Source organism: Bombus impatiens, unplaced genomic scaffold (assembly GCF_000188095.3).
Source record: "Bombus impatiens unplaced genomic scaffold, BIMP_2.2 scf_0033, whole genome shotgun sequence".
Classification (NCBI taxonomy): domain Eukaryota; kingdom Metazoa; phylum Arthropoda; class Insecta; order Hymenoptera; family Apidae; genus Bombus; species Bombus impatiens.
This window is the reverse complement of record NT_176452.1, coordinates 1,626,389-1,644,815: the sequence shown is the minus strand read 5'-3', so window position 1 is coordinate 1,644,815 and position 18,427 is coordinate 1,626,389. Positions and strand designations below refer to the sequence as shown.

The following is an 18,427-nucleotide window of genomic DNA, read 5'->3' as shown; positions in this document are numbered from 1 at the left end:
TTTCCGTGCCTGGTAGACCGTCCACTAATCCTGATATTAAAGTTGGTCATGGGTTGCGCATAAGAGCATTCCGCCAAAATGAACTATGCCAAAAGGCATGGATAAAATGTTGCTCGTGAGATCGGTATGACGGATCGGTGGTTATTCTCATATTGTATGCGCTTCGGCGACTTGTCGGGTCCGCGCGAGTGGAGGGTCTCGAATGGCGCTCATGTATAATCACCGGGAGTGCAATGCTAACAAGTAGTCCAGCTGACTCTGACAAAATGGTAGGGTACTCGCGTCGTCCTACGGGAGGTGATCAATTTTTCCACACATAATCGAAGCGCCTCCGCTCTGACGGGGTACGATGAGTACTGATAACCATGATCAAACGAAGCCCTGCGTCAGCAAACCACCCGCAAGAATCGAGCTTAATGCCGACGAAAGCGCGTTCGACGGCAGGCGAATTAAGAAGGAACGAACTGACGTTTCCCTTGAGAATGGTGACGGTAGCATCAACGCCGGCATTAATGATACTAACAAGCAACTACAGTCGAGTCAGCGACCGGCTGCCGGCAGATTTTCAAACGGCTTCCACGACGACGACCTACTTCAGGATATCATCGCGGCCAAGTTCACGGCTCTGGCAAATCATGGCACAACCACCAAGTACGACAAAATTCGGCTCATGATCGAAGATAGCATCAGGTTAATTCAATTGTTCTCTCTCTCTCTCTCTCTCTCTATCTATCTATCTATCTCTCACTCATTCACTCACTCTCTCTGTCTCTCTTTTTCTTTCTTTCTCTCCCTCCCTTGCTTGCTTACTCGTTCTCGCTCCTTCCCGTTCTTTTCTCTCATTTTCTCTTCTCCTGCCTCTAGGCTTTTCTTTCTTTTTATTCTCAATGTATCATGTTTTTTTCCTTTTACATTAATGAATTTGTAGAATTTTTGGCCAAAATTGCGATTTGTTCAATTATTTGAATGTTTCTATTATAAGTTGAAGAAAATTAGGTGATAATGTCCAAAAGAAATTTTGCATTAAAAAATTTAATTGTTTATATGCTTCTTTTTATATTTCTCTTTATTCTTCTTTAATGATTTATTTAGTTTGCAATTGTGAAATTGAGGTTACTTAATACATTTTGTTAACACATACTTTCTTCAATGTTTATGCTAAATAAAAACAATGTTTCTTTTATTTCTCTTTATTTATAATAATAATTACTGTAATATTAAAGTTATTTCAAACATCTTTTTTTAATGCAATGTATAATAAGCACAAAGATGTTTCAACTGAATTTATTAATAAAAGCAGAGTTTCAACTATTGCCTAAAGTTTTAAATAAGAGGTATATGTTTAAGTAGAATCACACTGTTACATATTTCTATTTCAGATGAAGAGAAGGTACTTGAATAAAAATTTTGTATAAATATATATATTTTTATCTTTATGGAATAATGAGTACTGCAAAATAAATTAGGATAAGTATTTAATGTCTTTGCTTTACTTTTGAAATAAAAGTACCATTTATAGTAATAATCTTTATATAAATCAAGCAATTAGGAATAAAGGAGAAACATTGTTATTCTGTTTGAAATCTATAATCTAAAATACTCATAAGCCGATACATTTTTGAGAAAGTATTGAAACAACTTAATATTAATTGTGTGTCTGAAATATATTTTCAACTTAATTTAAATTTATGCTCTCATATGTAAATGAAATTGAAGATTCTATAATAAGACAAATATATATGTAATTCGCTAATAATAAAAAAGGAAAGATGTATTTATATAATTTTCGGAGGAAATAGAAATAAAATAATTCTTTATTTAAATTTACAAGCTAACTAAACAAATTCTATTTTAAGCTATACTTTACTAAATTTATTTTACCATATTATGTTAATACTTACAGAAAAATTACATATTTCATATGCGCATAAAAACATTATTGATTATATGCTATAATTCTTTTATAGAATATGAAATTATATTCTATGTATAAGTATTTAAAACAGAACTACATGTAAATTATAAACACATATATGGAGAATAAATATGTAAATTTTGCTTTTATATTACCACGGTTTTAAATATGTTTTCATTCAAGTATTATTTTAAACAATGTACATTCGATAAATTTTATATACAGTGTGTTTTATATATAATTTTATATATAAATAATTAATATATATATAATTATATATAATTTTATATCAACTTTATTGATTTTTATATACAGTGAAGAATCAAAAACACGTATTCAAGAAATCTTCTCACAAATTGAACAACTGAAAATAGAAGAAAAATTATTGTTGTACCTGAAACTTCCACTATCATTGACTAATACTGGAGGAACTGTTGATCCTTTGAGACAACCATTAAATCCATTAGGAAATCGTTATGAAATTCATCAAACTATCATGTGGATTAAAACACATTTAGAAGAAGATCCAGATGTTTCTTTACCAAAACAAGAAGTTTATGATGAATATAAGTAAGTAGTTTAAATATGGCATGTTTTAAAAGTTGTCCTAAAAGTTTTTTATTAATTAATTAAACTTTGAGTATCTTATTGTTATTTGTTATTTTACATTTCTGTTTTCAATGTATTTACAGTATGTATTGTATGCGAAATTCTATGAAACCCTTATCAACTGCTGATTTCGGTAAAGTTATGAAACAAGTATATCCAAGAGTTCGACCACGTAGACTAGGCACACGAGGCAATTCACGTTACTGTTATGCTGGAATGCGCAAGAGAGTTAAATTGGATCCTCCAACATTGCCTAATATATCTGGCACTCAGACTGTAAGACACAAAATTGTTTTAAAAACTGTATATAATGTATATTTTCTCTATATTTTACGAAACACACACTATATTTTGTATTATAATTAAATTTTAAATTTTTTAGGGTGATGAAGTAGATGAAAATATTACTGAAGAAATGTTGGGAGCTGCATCTACATTGATCAGAGAATGGGCAGAAAGCCTCCTTGGTTTGAAATTTCCAACTTTGAGTGCCTTAGCACGTCATCTTGTTGATAATCTGTGTGTTGATACTCGATCTCTATCTGCTGTGTGCATATTATGTGCTTCAGGAAATTCGAATACATCGACAAATAAAGGTTTGATGATTGTCATATATTTCAGAAGCATTCTTTCTGATTGTATATTATAAGTTATTTTATATATTCAGAGACAAATACAGATATACGTGCAACACCTATTAGTGGAAAATCTGGGAAGCTTAGAGAAGCACAATTACAGTTGCAACGAAAGCTACAACAGCGAGAACATATAAGGGATCAAAAACACCGTCATCTTGATACTGTTATACAGGTATAAAATATTTTCTTAGTAAGTAACAAGATGTAGGTAACTAACAGTAAATGTAATGTTTCTTAAATGTTTCAGAACCAGAACAAAGAGAAGACTGTCGATAATAAAACGGGGGCAAATAAGGGAAATAAGAAAACTAAATCCAATCAGTCATCTCAAGGTACAAATGTATCGAGTGGGCAGCAGAATGCATTAACGAAATTGAGTTCATCTGCTGTAGTAACCAATCGGCAGAAGAAAGTTTTTAAAGCTACTAGTAGTCAGCCATGTAACATCTCCCTGGAATCCAACTGTGATAATATAGTGGTACAATCGATTGAAGACATACAGAATAATAGCAACCCTAGTGTAGTAATGACCAACTGCGTAAATACACAGCGAGATATCAAACCCAAAAATTCCAGAAAGCGTGCCAATCCAATTGTATTGAATCAACCATCAGAGACAAGTCCTGAGAAGCAGACAAAACTTACAGAACAGCAAATACAAGAGAATGTAGAGCATTCCAATGTGTTGTTGCCTAAGCTTACATCTATACAACGTCCCGGGAAAATTTCGGTGATACTAGCTAGTAATCTGAAGCCTACCAAGTGCAAAACAAACGAGGCTGTTAACAATCAGCCTACCAAAAACTGTGATAATGAATCATCAACATGTTCCAAAAGTTGCATTAAAGTAAATGGTTGTCCCAACACTTTTGAGTCTAGTTCAAATGCAATAGAGGAATCTACAGTTTTAACTAAAGACCAGATTCTATTATTGCAAGAGAATTCAAATCTTGCAGGTAAAACTGAGAAACTTGGCTCTATTGATTCGGATGCTTTAGATGATTATTTGAATGGAGGTAACAACTCTCAAGAACAAGAGGAGGAATTATTACAGTATTTTCAACAAAGCAATTCATCAAGTTCAGATGTGGAAGCAAATACCATTGCTATTGATGAACAAATATCAAGATCTGATAAAGTTTCACAGCTAAGATTAATATTACAACAGAATTTGAAAGGAGGGACTGTACATGCACCTGTTGATGTATTACCTGCTGCTATCATTAGGCAAAATGTTGAAAAACGTGAAATCACTCAAAAGCACAATTTGATATTACCAACTTTACTAAACCATTCGAACCAAAATAATACCAGACGCAGAGTCAGTTTTGAAACGAATGTTGTAGAACATGTTCAAGACTCGAATGTTATTACTAATACAGTTCCACAGAGCCCAAATACACGACGTCGAATATTTAATTTTACGCCAATATCGCCTGGCCCACATTCACCTATTAATGGTCGCGCTTCCAAATCTAATTCTGCAAACGCTAGCCCATTCGTTTCACCACGAAATACACCTGTGCCACGGTCGAGAAGCAATTTACAAGCAAGTAGTTCCAGAGCTCGTACTCACAAATCCTTATCGCGTTCAATATCTTGCAGTATGCCTTATACTAGCAAGAATGATACTTTTGTTGTTCCCACAAGTGGTCCGGAATTAGTTAGACAAGCGTCATCTACACCACAGTTACCGTTGATTTCTACCAAGTCGTCGGAAGTGCAGGTGGATAGTAATACAACGCAAATTTCAGTTACACCAAAAAGAGAAGGACAAGGATCACAGTGTGCTGCATTTTTATCTTCTGATTTAGCACCGCAAAAACAATTACTCATTAATTATCCAAGTCAGGAAAATTTACAAGAAATTAAAAACGTTTATCAAAAAAGTCAACCTGATCAGGAAATTAGCGAATTGTTTCATAACAATAAACAATTTACCAGTGAACTTTATAGGTCGCAATCAGTTCCATTACATAGAATGGTTAATCCTGCATTGATGTCACCTATTTCAACGCAACATTGCTTATCATCCTTTCAAAGCCAGAGTTTTAATCCATCTACAAGCAGTTCCATAGCGCCTACGCCAGTACCTAGTGAGTTCAATGATTTTGGATCAATGGGTCAACCAGAAGGACCTTCAACATATTTACTTGATGACGTTGATCCAAATTTTATATCAGATGACCAAAATTTCTTAATGGGTGACAAAGAAATTACACCTGAAAACATAACGAATATATTAAACATTTTGGATGAAGAAGGAACTCAAAGCTTGCAAATTTTACCGGAACAACCTGCAGAAGAAGGCTTGATAGAAAACAATTCAATAGTGTTGGATGCTTTACCAAATTCAAATTTAAACTTGTCAGAAGAGGATATGTTGGATCCATCAAATGTACTTGATATTCCAGTAGGTGGAGCATTACAGAAAATAATACAGTCACGCTCCTATCCTAATACACCATTACCTGTGCCAGTATCAACATATACGCCATCTTACACAGAAGATAGTAATGGATCTAGATCATATCCTTCGACACCACTACATACAATTCAATCGCAAGAAACGTATCAGGATACTAACGAACCGATGCTCTCAAGTCCTACTCTGAATTCTTTAAACTTGCACAATGAAACTGTTAACGAGTCTACTTCTAGCAGTTTATGTAGGAATGTTGTGGATTTGCTTGAAGCCAATTTCCTTGGAGAAGCTGATACAGAAACAAATGATTTGGACCCACTTGGTAATTTTGATGGATTACAAGATGTTGATTCACTGACACCTTTGTTTAATGAAGTGACAGAGCCTAATCGTTGAAAGCATATACAAAAGTAATTCATGGATTTCTTGTGATTTTGCATAGTGATCTACCAAAGGTTGGAAAAATAATTCTTAAATTGTATGTTCACATGACTCCATTTTATAATGATAGTAATTTGCATAAATATTCCATTTTAATATGCAAAACATTATAGTGACAGTATAAAAGGATTAACGATTAAATCCTAGTTCCTTGTGCTAATATCAAATAATACATGTCACAGTGATCACATAAAGATGCATCAGTTTGAGTTTTTGTTGGAATAAAGAATTCTTTCTTGTTTTATATTTATGAATATAATTTACGTCAATTTGTCATTTTTTACCGTTTATTGAGACATTAAATAAATCTCTACTGCTTAGGTAATACATACATGATAACAAGAATATACCAGAATTAATGTCTTTAATTTATCTTCTCAATTACAGTACTAACATACATTATAATGAGAGGAGCTCATGATAGAAAATTCAAATATAAAAAAGATGTCTTTAAAAGAGTTGAATACTATATTGACTATTGAATTGAACATAATTTTGACGCAGTTATAAGTATTCATAATTCAATTCAATATAAAAGAGCAGAATGAGTGACTGCCAATGGTATTTTTTTTATACTTGTATTTCTTATTTTTTAAAGTAAGTAAAGCGAGAAAGAAATCACTGTGATGCAAATATAATCTTCGAACATTATATATTTCTTGAATTTGCCACTAGTGAAACTAAAAAGTGTAAATGTCTTCAGTGAAGTCTTAGGTGTCTTTGGTGGAACATTGAGTTTTCAAGTGTGAAAAATATGACGAAGAAGTTGCTCAAACAGAGCGATCGTCGCTGTGAAGTATTTGAGATTCGAATAAGTGGAAGTTGATTTTATATAAATACTTTATATTCGTCGTTTTGAAACGTTTGTTTCTAAGTCATTTAAGAACGCGTTATTGCGACTTTGTTACTCAAGCGTTTCTAAGAAATATTTACGATCACCTGCTGGACATTGGTGAGCTTCTTTTTACATAACAATCGGTATTGAACCCAGTATGTAGTACGCTTTTTCTGACCGGCAAAGTGACGGCAAAAAAGCGAGTATGTAAATTTATAAATGTTTTATTTTACCTCATATCTATATAAATTTGTCAAATTTGCGTTTGATTGATAAAACATCACATTTTAGATCAGAAGTATTCAAACTTCATAAAATCACTATTACTGTTTGTTAATATTTACATTTCTCTTCCTTTTATTCTGTCCTGTCACGTGCTTTAAACTTTATTATTAATATAAATAAATTTATTACATTCACGGTTACCATCTTTTTAAATATGACTTCAAATTGTTACCTTGGATATGATTTTTAAATATTAATATGATCTACCAAAAATTGATCAAAATTCGTATAATTTGGGTAATTGAAGTTTGAGCACTTTTGTTTTAAATAAAAGATAAAGCAAAAAGAAAAGAAAAAGAATTGTGCTTCGAAAGACATAAAATTTCATATTTATGTACCGTACTGGATTCTACATCGATAATACTGCTAAATAATTATTACTATGGCGGGTCTTCCTGGTATATCGTTTTGTTCATCAATGAAATCCGAATTACCATAAATACACCGCCAATTTATATTTTTCTACGGCGTTCTTGATCGAGAATTTTATGAATTGGATAGTTGTTTAACCGATTTTTATTCCTAACTTACCGTGGTTACTTAGCTTTCAAAGCAGAAAAAGTTAGAATTTTTTGTAGAGAATCCACACAAAAATGTATGGTATGATCGCGGTTGTATGAATTTCATCACTTAAAATTATTTTTCACGTCGAAGGCTTAAAATGATGCGCTTCAACATCGTAAAATATTAGATTTTTATAAAAAATATGGGGTAAACGTTATTTACTCGCAAATGATCACGAACACACGACATTTGCAAGAATTCTATATTATCATTCTGTAAAGGATTATATGGCGTTGCGAATGTTAACACCATGTAAATATATAGTATGATTTTTGTGAAATCTTGTTCTTGAGAGTTACTATTGACGTACTAAATAGCATGAACCAAATCTCGTGTTTCTGTTAATCGATTAACATTTTAATAATCAAATAAGCAATTATTATGACAATAAAAAAATACAAAGAAGAAGGAATGAAATAAGTTAATAAATAACGAATTATTTAAAATTTATGTTTTTGTATCTACAAGAGTAATTTCTGTGTGAATTTATGTCTAATTTTTTCGTAACGTTACGATTGACCGGAGTATATTTTGAATACGTTTTTTGGTTTGTGCTATTGCCATATAAAGGCACTACATTGCTAATACCGGTTTTTAATCGCCATTTCACATACCGTAACTAAATAATCGTATGTGGGAATTCGAAGAATTTCGAATTCCATAAATCTAGAATGTTACGCATGTAATCATGGTTTTGAATTTGTAACCTGCACGTTTCTATTAACCTTTTGAAGCATGAATCAAGCCAATACGATGACCCAAATAGGAATAAAACTTTTCGACGAAAGTAATCTCTCGGCATATCATAAAGTTTTTAAATGACAAATTGAGAATAGAGAATCGAACGAGATTTCTTGGAAGATATTAAAAGATACTTTATATGAGCATGCCTATTAAGCGTATTTTTATATATTGATTCAAATTTAAACAGAATAAAATGAATAAAAAGGTAGAAAAAAGAAAAAGATATAGAAAAAAAGTGGAAATCAGCAATACTTCAAAAGGTTAATAAATATTTCTGGTAATTGCATCACACATTTATAAGCAACAAGAAAACGTTAGTTTCCCACGCAGCCTGAAATACAGCGAGAGTAACACATTCTTTGTATGAAATGAGTTACAACGTAGTTTCAAATATTCTAAACTATTAAAACAAAACTAATAAGACGGTAATCTTACTGTAAGGCGAGTTGTGAATTGTACAAACATAAAAAAAGAGAATCATTCGACGAACCAAGTAGTGATTTGAAACTAGCAGTTAAATAAATGGACGAAAAGAAAAGAGGACTCGACCTTCCATAGGTTGTGAAATGACAAGAAAAAAAAAAAAAATAAGAGAAAGAAAGAAAAAATTAATGGAAAATATGAACCGAGCAATTATAGGAAGTTCTTAGACGTGAATAAATGACTTTCATTAACTTGACCAAATGATCGAAGATCTTGGAAATTTCTATAACAGTACTGCTATTTGTAACTCGTAAGTAAAAAAAAGTATATGTACTACGATATTACTTGTTGTTGTACGCACAAAGATTTTAGGTAGGAATTATTCGATATTATCGTGTAATCAGGGTTTGTCTGTGCTGTTTGATTTACAATTTGAATTTATCTAGATGCGGATATCGATATATTCATGAAAAATATGTGAAACATTTTTATGAAACAGTTAACAATGTGCAATAATCGTACTATCCTTTATTTGCCAAACAAAGAAAAGGAGAACAGTAAGATTAATATTGTAAAATTATTGGCTCAAATTAATAATACGAGAATAAATGCGAAACGTTAAAATTGATACTGGTATCTAGACATCTGTAATGTAACAGCACCGATTTATAAAAAAAAGAAAAAAAATTAAAAACAAAATAGCGGAAATAAATTATATTGAAACATATATACATTCATATTTACACAGACAGTCAATAGATATAGTTATATTTAAACGAAAAGGTAATAATAACGGCGATCTTGTCTGCATAGGAAATCGTGAGCATCATTTTGAATACTATATTGTTTCAATGGAAAATGAAAATACGCTGATGGGACAAGATTGTTTGAATGGGCATGGTATAACTAAATTACCATACAATTGGACTTTGCACTGTATTTTTTCCCTCCATCGGAAGTTTGTTGATTTGTGAATTGTTTATTTTCTTTTCTTTATTGATATTTTATTTATCTATATTCCATGTTAATATTTAATATCACGATAAAGAAATATATTTTCCTTTGTAACAAAAATTTTGTACAAATATTGCCTTGTGTTGTTTAATAATTGATCTTTTTTTCTCGAATTGAAATATAAATTTCGACGGAGAAAAAATGGAGTACAAATGGATAATTATTCGAATATTAACAATACTGCATGGGGTAGGACAATTTTATAGGTCAGTAAAATATTATATGTCGTAATCGTAGAATGCAATAATTCATCGGTCATCACGATTAGAAATACGTAGAATGAAATAATTTTCATAAAACAAGATCCATCGATCATAGATTATCACAAAGATCTTCTTTTTAATTTGTAAAATATCATTCAAATTTTACTGATTTCGAGTTTTCTGTTCTTCAACGTCATCATGAATTAACACACTATCCTACATAGCCAAACAAAATAAAAATACAAGAAATGTGTTTCCATGAAAAAGGAAAATAATAAGAAAGTGTGAACAAAGTACTGTTGCTTGCAGATTGATTTTATTGGTAATTTTTAAAAGAGAAGAAAAAACTCGCCTTGCTTATTTTCCGTCAAATATATTTATAATATACGTAATCTTGCCACATAAAACGATCTGCGTTTTGTTTCTTGTCAAAGATTTTGTATTACTTTCAATTGAAGGAAAAAAAATAGACCTGGCGATATTATGCGGCTCTAATGCCGTTTCTGAGGCTTATAGATCTTCGAAGGATCGTTTTTTTGATTCTTCAAGATACTTTTGCTTCGTTAATGAGAAAAAACAAAAAACAAAAATTTCTCTACCTATTTTGTATGATCGAATGTCAGGTAGACTAAATCAAGCAATAGGAAAGCGGTATTCCCATTGCGTGTGCTAGTGTTACTGGCAATTTATTTTGCTTTGTAAATAAAAATTCTTTTTTAGTAAAAAAAGGTGCAAAAAAGTCATTAAAGAGAAACATAACAAATGCAGTTCCCTCTTTATTCCTTATAAGATAACAATAAATTCCCGTTATTAATTCTTCATAGATATTTTTCTTTTTTAAGTTTAATGTTATGAAATTTTATATACCATATAGAACTTTATATTTTAAATTAGCTTACATGTTAAAAATATTTATTCTTATTGAATATTTATCTTTAAAAAGGTTCTATATGTTTACTATAAGTAGTACTTTTGTAACTAAAGTATTTTTAATAATATTTGTAACTATTTTCTTTTTTTATTCATTAGTTTTATGTTATGATATATTCGTATTATATCAATATAAATTTTGTAAGACTCAATCAGCATATGCTAGTGAAAGTAACTTTTTTATTTTTTAAGAAAAAATGTAAGTTTTAACTGTGTATGAAAATTTTATTTTAGTGAGAAAAATTTTTTCATGTAAATTTATCGAATATATAACAATCTTCAATATTACTTAAATGATAGTATTCACCTCTTTATTGAAAAAATTTATTTGAAGCCAAGAATTTCTTTGAATCGGTTTTCACATATATATTACAATTAATATCAAGTATATTACCAATTAATTATTCGGAGAATTTAAACTGTTATGATTTCTCTCAAAGTTAGTAAACTGTGATATTTGTATGAATACTTCTATAAATGAGTTTTCCTGTACATCCGTTTATTGTACATATATAATCTTAATCTTATAGATTTATATTAGAGATCATTTTCCGTGGTTTATATTTGCTCACATATGTATAGTATATTTTATGCAAATTGTTTATTTAACACACAATCGAATTTGAATTTTATAGAACTTTATTTTAAAAACATTGTCAAATAATATTACACGTTGTTAATTGCTAAATTCAATGTCATTAAATTTTAAACAAAACGAAAGGAGTAAGCATTAATGAATTATAGTAATGTATTAGAAGTAAATTTAGATGCAATAATAATAGCGTGATCTGTATCGTATGATGAAGGAATAGATAGGGATTATACGAAATACGAAATATATGGATACATATATAATTTTGTATAATTTATAATATCTATGTAGTAAATAAAATGTTAATGCTATATGGCCTAAATGTTATTAATCTGTTTGAATATTTTGTACAAATAAAAATATTTTCTTTCAACCAAACAATTGGTTAACCACGTTAAAAATTGAATAATATAATACTTTAAAGAATGTTTAGCATTATTTAGTAAATATTAGTTTGAATAAAATTATGGTTTATTTCCGACTAAAACAATGCATTTTTCTAATATATAAAAAAATAATCAACTTAATAATATTTTCCTATATATTTTTGGTGCAGAATTTACAATAATTTATTTTTTCAACATGAGATCGAAAATTGGCTAACATAAAAAAAGAATTTATTGTTATATTAGTAACAGGAATACAATCATATTGTAAAAATAGATCATTGATATTTTCAGTTCAATATTGCATACAATAAATTTATGTAACAATAATAATAGTATTGACATATTTTCTGTAAATGAAAAATAAAATTTCCTTTGCAGAATTATATTTGATAAAAATTCCAACTGTACGATTATTACTTCAAATTTTAGGTAATGTAAAAATTTTGTTTTGGTATATAATTATGTATAGTTTGGTATTTTTATGTAATTATGTATAATTCGTCACATTTATGTTATTTTCTGATATATTTGTATATTGTCTTAATTTATTTTCAGTTGAGACTCTGTAAGGTATTAATTGGTTACAAAAAGTAAATTTGTATGAACTGTTATATAAATTTAATTTATTAAAGAAATAAGTAATTAGATAATGAAATAGAAGTTATGTATTACAAAGTTCTCAATTGAAAAAGCTGATATATCTTAATTAAATTTGTAAAATTGAAAATTGTAAAATATAATTACTTATAATAAAGTAATATAAAGTATGATTGTAAATTGCGATACTGCACCAAATAATTTATTTTACTCATCATCTTAAACTGAATATCTCGATATGCTACTTATAATACATGTTCAGTCGGATCTACAATTCGTGGTTGATTCTTCAAAGTCTCAGGTGGAATTTTTTCTCCATTAATAATAGCTTCTACATCTTTACTGCTTAATGTTTCGTACTTAAGTAAAGCATCTGCTACTTTTTTAAGTTCTTTCGCATGTTTTTGTAATGTCAGTTTTGCTCGTTCATATGATTCCTAAGATAGAAAATATAGTAATTTTGATGTAAAAGGTTAAAGAATAATATTACATGATAGAATTAACATTATATGATGATAAAATTTACTTGTAAAAGGCGCTTCACTTCCTTATCAGCAAGATCACTTGTGCTAGGACCTAATTGAAATCCATCCCCTTCACCATTTCTACGAATTGTACCAAAACCAACTTTTTCAGACATACCATACTTGTGTACCATCTCTTCTGCGATGGAAGTCGCCCTCTAAGAAATGTGATTATCAATATTATCAATGATTACAATGTAATATTTTCAAATTTTCACTATTTGCAAATAAAATTAGGAATATTTTTAGTATTTAGAATTTGTTTCCTAAGCTCTTGTAATTTATTTTTTAATTATTGTACCATATGTGATAAGATATTATTAATATAAATATGAACTATATCAAAATACCTGAAAATCGTTATATGCTCCTGCTGTTACTTTATCAGAACCAAAAATTAATTCTTCTGCAGCACGACCACCCATTGAACTATCCATTAGAGCTAATAATTTGGATTTCGTTGTATGATATTCGTCGTTAAATAAAAACGCGGTCTATACAAAAAGAGTACTGAAATGTAATATCAATAAAAAATACAATTATTAATTTATAACACTTACATGTCCCAAAGAATGGCTATGAGACAAGATGGTAATTTTATGTATAGGTGGTGCATCTTTAGTATAATATGCAACTAATGCATGTCCTGCTTCATGATATGCTGTAATGGTATTAGTTTCTGTATCTTTAATTTTTTGTTTTCTTTCTGGACCCATGATTATTTTATCTCTAGCATATTCTAAATGTTTCATTGTTACATATTCAGCATCATTTATAGCAGCTCTTAAAGCTGCTTGATTTACCTTTTAAAATTAAGCTCATAATAATAAAATTAACTTGATCTAAAATTAGTACTTATTTTCAAATGAATACCATATTCTCTATATCAGCTCCAGTAAATCCAGGAGTACACTTTGCTAAATAGTCTGCATCAACCTCTTGTGTTAATATTTTTGATAAATATAAATCAAAAATTTCCTTCCGGCTTAAGTAATCTGGTATATCAACAAGAACTTCAACATCAAAACGACCGGGTCGCATTAATGCTTTATCTAAATCATCCCGTCTATTCGTCGCACCTAATATTATAACACCTTCGTTCTGAAGAAATCTGTAAGTACAAAGAAATATATAGCTATTAATGATAATAAATGTACATAAAATCGATATATAAGGTCATAATTTATAAATCATAAGTAACAAAATTTAAAATTTGAACTTTATTTCTTCAGAAAAAGAAGAAGGAAAATTAATAGGAGAAAGAAATGAATGAATATAATTAGTACTACTTTGTCATCCTACACTCTTTTCTTTAACTCTAATATAAGGAAACATAATATGCTTACTATATTATACATATTGTTTATATTGTAGATTCAGTCTCCTAGTTTTAATGCACATGAAATAAAAACATATCTTGAGAAAATACATTAAGAAAGTAGTACGAAATTGTTGAACTTGTAATACATATATTATTTTTAAAAAATTTAAAAAGATAATCATTAATTTCTTTATCTTTTCTTCTATTAATTTCCTTTGCTTTCGCATATAACCAATATTAATTTTCAGAATTGTTCCATATTCTACAGGATAAAGAGATAAAATTTTTTATTTACCCATCCATTTCCGTAAGTAACTGATTTACTGTTTGATTCGCATATGGATGAAGAGCTGAATTTGTTCGTTTTGCACCAACAGAATCAATTTCATCTATAAATATTACGGCAGGTGCTTTTTCTTTTGCTGCTTCTGAAAAAGAATAACAGATCATGAATAAGTAATACAAATTTTTCAGGACACTTTAATTGAAATTGCACATCATGATATAAATTACATATGATATCAAAATAAATTCTCTTTTCTTCTCTTTAAATTTTTATTCAAAATGAAGATAATTATGAATATCTTTTGTAGGGCATATTGTTTTATAATTCCCAAAATAAAAAATTTTTTTGAGGTAATACACACTTGCTAGTTAAGGCTCATTAAATCATGATACAGATAAAAAAAAGAATATAAATAGACAACATTAATGACAGCATTAGAATGTTGTGATCATAACATTGAAATATAAATAGCATGTACAATTCCTAATATACATATATAGTACATATATCGAACTAATATGGCTTATAAATAATCAATATATATTAATTATAATAAAGAAAAAGTGTAGAAGAAAAAGAAATTGAAAACCATTAATAATATTTCTTTAGAAGTTTTTTTTGTTTTATTTAATGTATGATTTAGAATGTTTCTTTAATATTTATTTTGTGTTCGCAATATTTTGTTTATAACTTACTAAATAAATCTCTCATTCTTCGTGCACCTTGTCCTACTAAAATCTCTTCAAATTCAGGTCCAGCAGCTTGAAAAAATGGGACACCAGCTTCGCCAGCTACTGCTCTAGCTAATAATGTTTTTCCTGTTCCTGGTGGTCCTACTAGTAATACACCTTTAGGTAATTTTGCACCAAGTGCAATAAATTTTTCTGGATTTTTTAAAAATTCAACTATATCTCTTAATTCTTGTTTAGCTTCTGCAACCTAATTGTACATAAACAAATGAATATACAGTATTTAGTAAAATGAAAAATCTTATTAGATTTTATTCATTTTAGAATTTATTAGATTTTAGATATATTAGAATCTTTTAAATAATTTACTTACTCCTTTAACGTCATTAAAAGTTATGTCTGTTATTTCTGGTTTAAACTTAACACCATCCATTGGAAATCTTAATCCACTTCCCACAACATAAACTGCAATATGAAAGGTATAAGAAAATTTACATCATTATTAGTAATCTAAAGCATATTAATATATTTTAAATACTCCTTTAATGCTCCTCTATCACTTTAATAGTTAATATTATATAGTTAATATAATACAGTTAATATTAAAAATACTTCTTTCTTTAGTGAAATAATTTTTCACTGACTTTCAAATTATTATGGTTATTTATTTGAAATAATCGATAATATTCAATATTAACATATATTTTTTTAAAATGCTAATGACAGATAGTAACTACAAAAAAATATATTAAAATAAAGTTATCAAAGAAAATAATGATAGAAATTGTATTATACCTCTATAATACATACCTCCATACCAAAAGATGAATAATACAGTTCCTGTTAATAAACTACATAGTATTTTGAACCATCCAAAAGCTGAAAATGTTTGGCGTTTAATTCCTGCTTCATATCCTTCAATAAAAGCTAATATAACTCTTTTATATTCTTCTATCGATGTTTGACTATTAAATAAATTTTTTATTGTTAACAAGTCCTTTTCTTTCAGAGCATGTACTAATCCTGTATTCTATGAAGTAAGAAAGTTATTCACAAAGTATATAAAATATCAATATAGATAATAAATAATACATGATCTTACTGTTCCAGAGAAATGACCAAACAAGTTTTTAAATTTATTTATAAATGATGATTGTTTTTCTAATTCAGTAGAGACATTACGTTTTGTTCTAAAACTACGAATTTGTACATAGTGATTAAATGAATTTTTGTTACAAAAGGTACATAATGTTGTATGATATTGTTTCGATGGTAAATACATAGCAGGTAAAATAATTTCTTCCATACATCTTTTATATAGATATTTGTGTTTGTTTTTTGTGGAATTTAATCCTGATGCATAGACTTTCCACTTATTATTTTTTTCTAAATTTCTCTTAAAAATTTTCATAGAAACTTGATCTAATGCTACCATAACGTTATTTGTCCTTATATCAAACATTGTAATTACATCAGACATGTTTAATTTGCCTATTAATGTATCAATATAATTTTTAGTAGCCTAAAATAAAAAGTAAACTTAGTAATTTGCATCATTATAGTTTTATGTAATACATTACCAAATTATCTTACGTCTGACAAATTACTGGAAGAGATATCATTCATAGATTTTTTCAATTCATTTTGTCTTTTAACTTTAACTGAAAATGATGTAGATTTTGGACTAACTACTGAAGTTAATTGCGTCAGATGATATAACACCTAGAAATAATTCTCTTTTTTAGAAATAAGAAGTTTTAAATATTTTGCTCTAATTATTTTCAAGATTGAATAAAATAAAAATGTACACATATAGAAAGTAATTTATTTTGTAATCCAGGAAATTATCTTTTACTAAAGACAGACATGAAATAGACAAAAATTTCATAAGTTTGTATTAATGTAATAGACATATAAGGTTATAAAACGGAAATTTTTAAAGACATTTTTAAGGAAGACATACAATATAAATTTCATGTATATACTTGTTATGTCATCAAATGTAAAAGACTATCTAATAAGCTATCTATGAATTTTGGAAACTTTTGTAGCTATATAAATATGATAATACAAACCTGATTGTGAGGTTGGAAAGAAAACATTGCAGTTCAACCCTATATTTAACACATGTAATAAGATAAATGGAAGTATAACACTTTTAAATAAAACTAAATTCAACTGATAGTAACGTTTTGTTGCATATCCAAAAAGATTAAATTACATGACATCAATATCTCCTATACGAAATATAGTTTTAATGCTGCAAGGTAACGGAAATGACTGCTATCTACAATATAAACTTCCGAATGTTTAAAATCAATTGAGATTAGATTTAAGATTGCGTAAAACACATCGAGATTTTTTTGGAAAATACATATTTTCCCTAATTCGAGATTATATTATGTGTGTAACAACAGATTTTATTTTATAGTTAGATTGTTGGATTAATAATCGCATTTCAAAACAACTATTTTGCGACCCTTATGCGTACTTCATTTATTTTACGATACAATTTAATTATGTATAAAACAACTTATTTTACATAACACTTTCAATATTATTTTAAATAAATTTCCTTTATCGTCGAACCTATGTACTATTTTCTTATATATTATGAAAATATTATTAGCTTCTGCACTTGCTTGATACACAAATTTTGATTAGTTTATTATATTTTAAAATGGATTTCTTCTTAACAGAGAATAAATATATTATAGGAACAGTTAATAAAATAAATAATACAACGTAGAAAAAAGATATATTCTTAAAGATAAATACCAGGAACCATATTTATTTCTTTTCCATTAAATTACATTAACATTTTAGATAATACAAAACTAAAATTGAATTTTAGAAAAGTTTTAAAAATTTTGTTTCCTAACTTTTAACAAGAATTTTTAATATTGTCATTATTTAGTATATTTGAATGTACAACTTACGTCATTTTATTAAATATACAAATTACAGTTTTAGAGTATTACATAAACATAAGCACTGATATAG

At 28.4% G+C, this 18,427-nt stretch overlaps 2 protein-coding genes across 5 annotated transcripts; one reads left to right on the top strand and one right to left on the bottom strand.

The window, feature by feature from the left end:
* The first annotated feature begins 313 nt into the window (after nucleotides 1-313).
* On the top strand, nucleotides 314-6,679 carry LOC100744194 (DNA-binding protein RFX7). The gene is made up of 6 exons (XM_003485039.4): nucleotides 314-690; nucleotides 2,231-2,485; nucleotides 2,608-2,800; nucleotides 2,907-3,120; nucleotides 3,192-3,334; nucleotides 3,410-6,679. Exons 1-6 carry the CDS (start codon nucleotides 350-352, stop codon nucleotides 5,981-5,983), a joined length of 3,720 nt encoding a protein of 1,239 aa, XP_003485087.1. The 5' UTR covers nucleotides 314-349; the 3' UTR covers nucleotides 5,984-6,679.
* Nucleotides 6,680-12,774: 6,095 nt separating this feature from the next.
* On the bottom strand, nucleotides 12,775-17,733 carry LOC100744080 (ATP-dependent zinc metalloprotease YME1L). 4 transcript variants are annotated; one of them, XM_012387901.3, is made up of 12 exons: nucleotides 17,500-17,733; nucleotides 17,018-17,146; nucleotides 16,527-16,946; nucleotides 16,235-16,454; nucleotides 15,798-15,877; nucleotides 15,431-15,674; nucleotides 14,745-14,877; nucleotides 14,002-14,239; nucleotides 13,689-13,931; nucleotides 13,479-13,622; nucleotides 13,131-13,286; nucleotides 12,775-13,041 (listed from the first exon to the last, which is right to left on the bottom strand). In XM_012387901.3, exons 1-12 carry the CDS (start codon nucleotides 17,524-17,526, stop codon nucleotides 12,850-12,852), a joined length of 2,226 nt encoding a protein of 741 aa, XP_012243324.1. In that variant the 5' UTR covers nucleotides 17,527-17,733; the 3' UTR covers nucleotides 12,775-12,849. The 4 variants fall into 4 exon arrangements, with proteins under 4 accessions (XP_012243324.1, XP_012243327.1, XP_003485086.1 ...); XM_012387904.3 differs by having other exon boundaries at nucleotides 15,798-15,889; nucleotides 17,032-17,146; XM_003485038.4 differs by having other exon boundaries at nucleotides 15,798-15,889; nucleotides 17,500-17,732.
* Nucleotides 17,734-18,427: the final 694 nt, after the last annotated feature.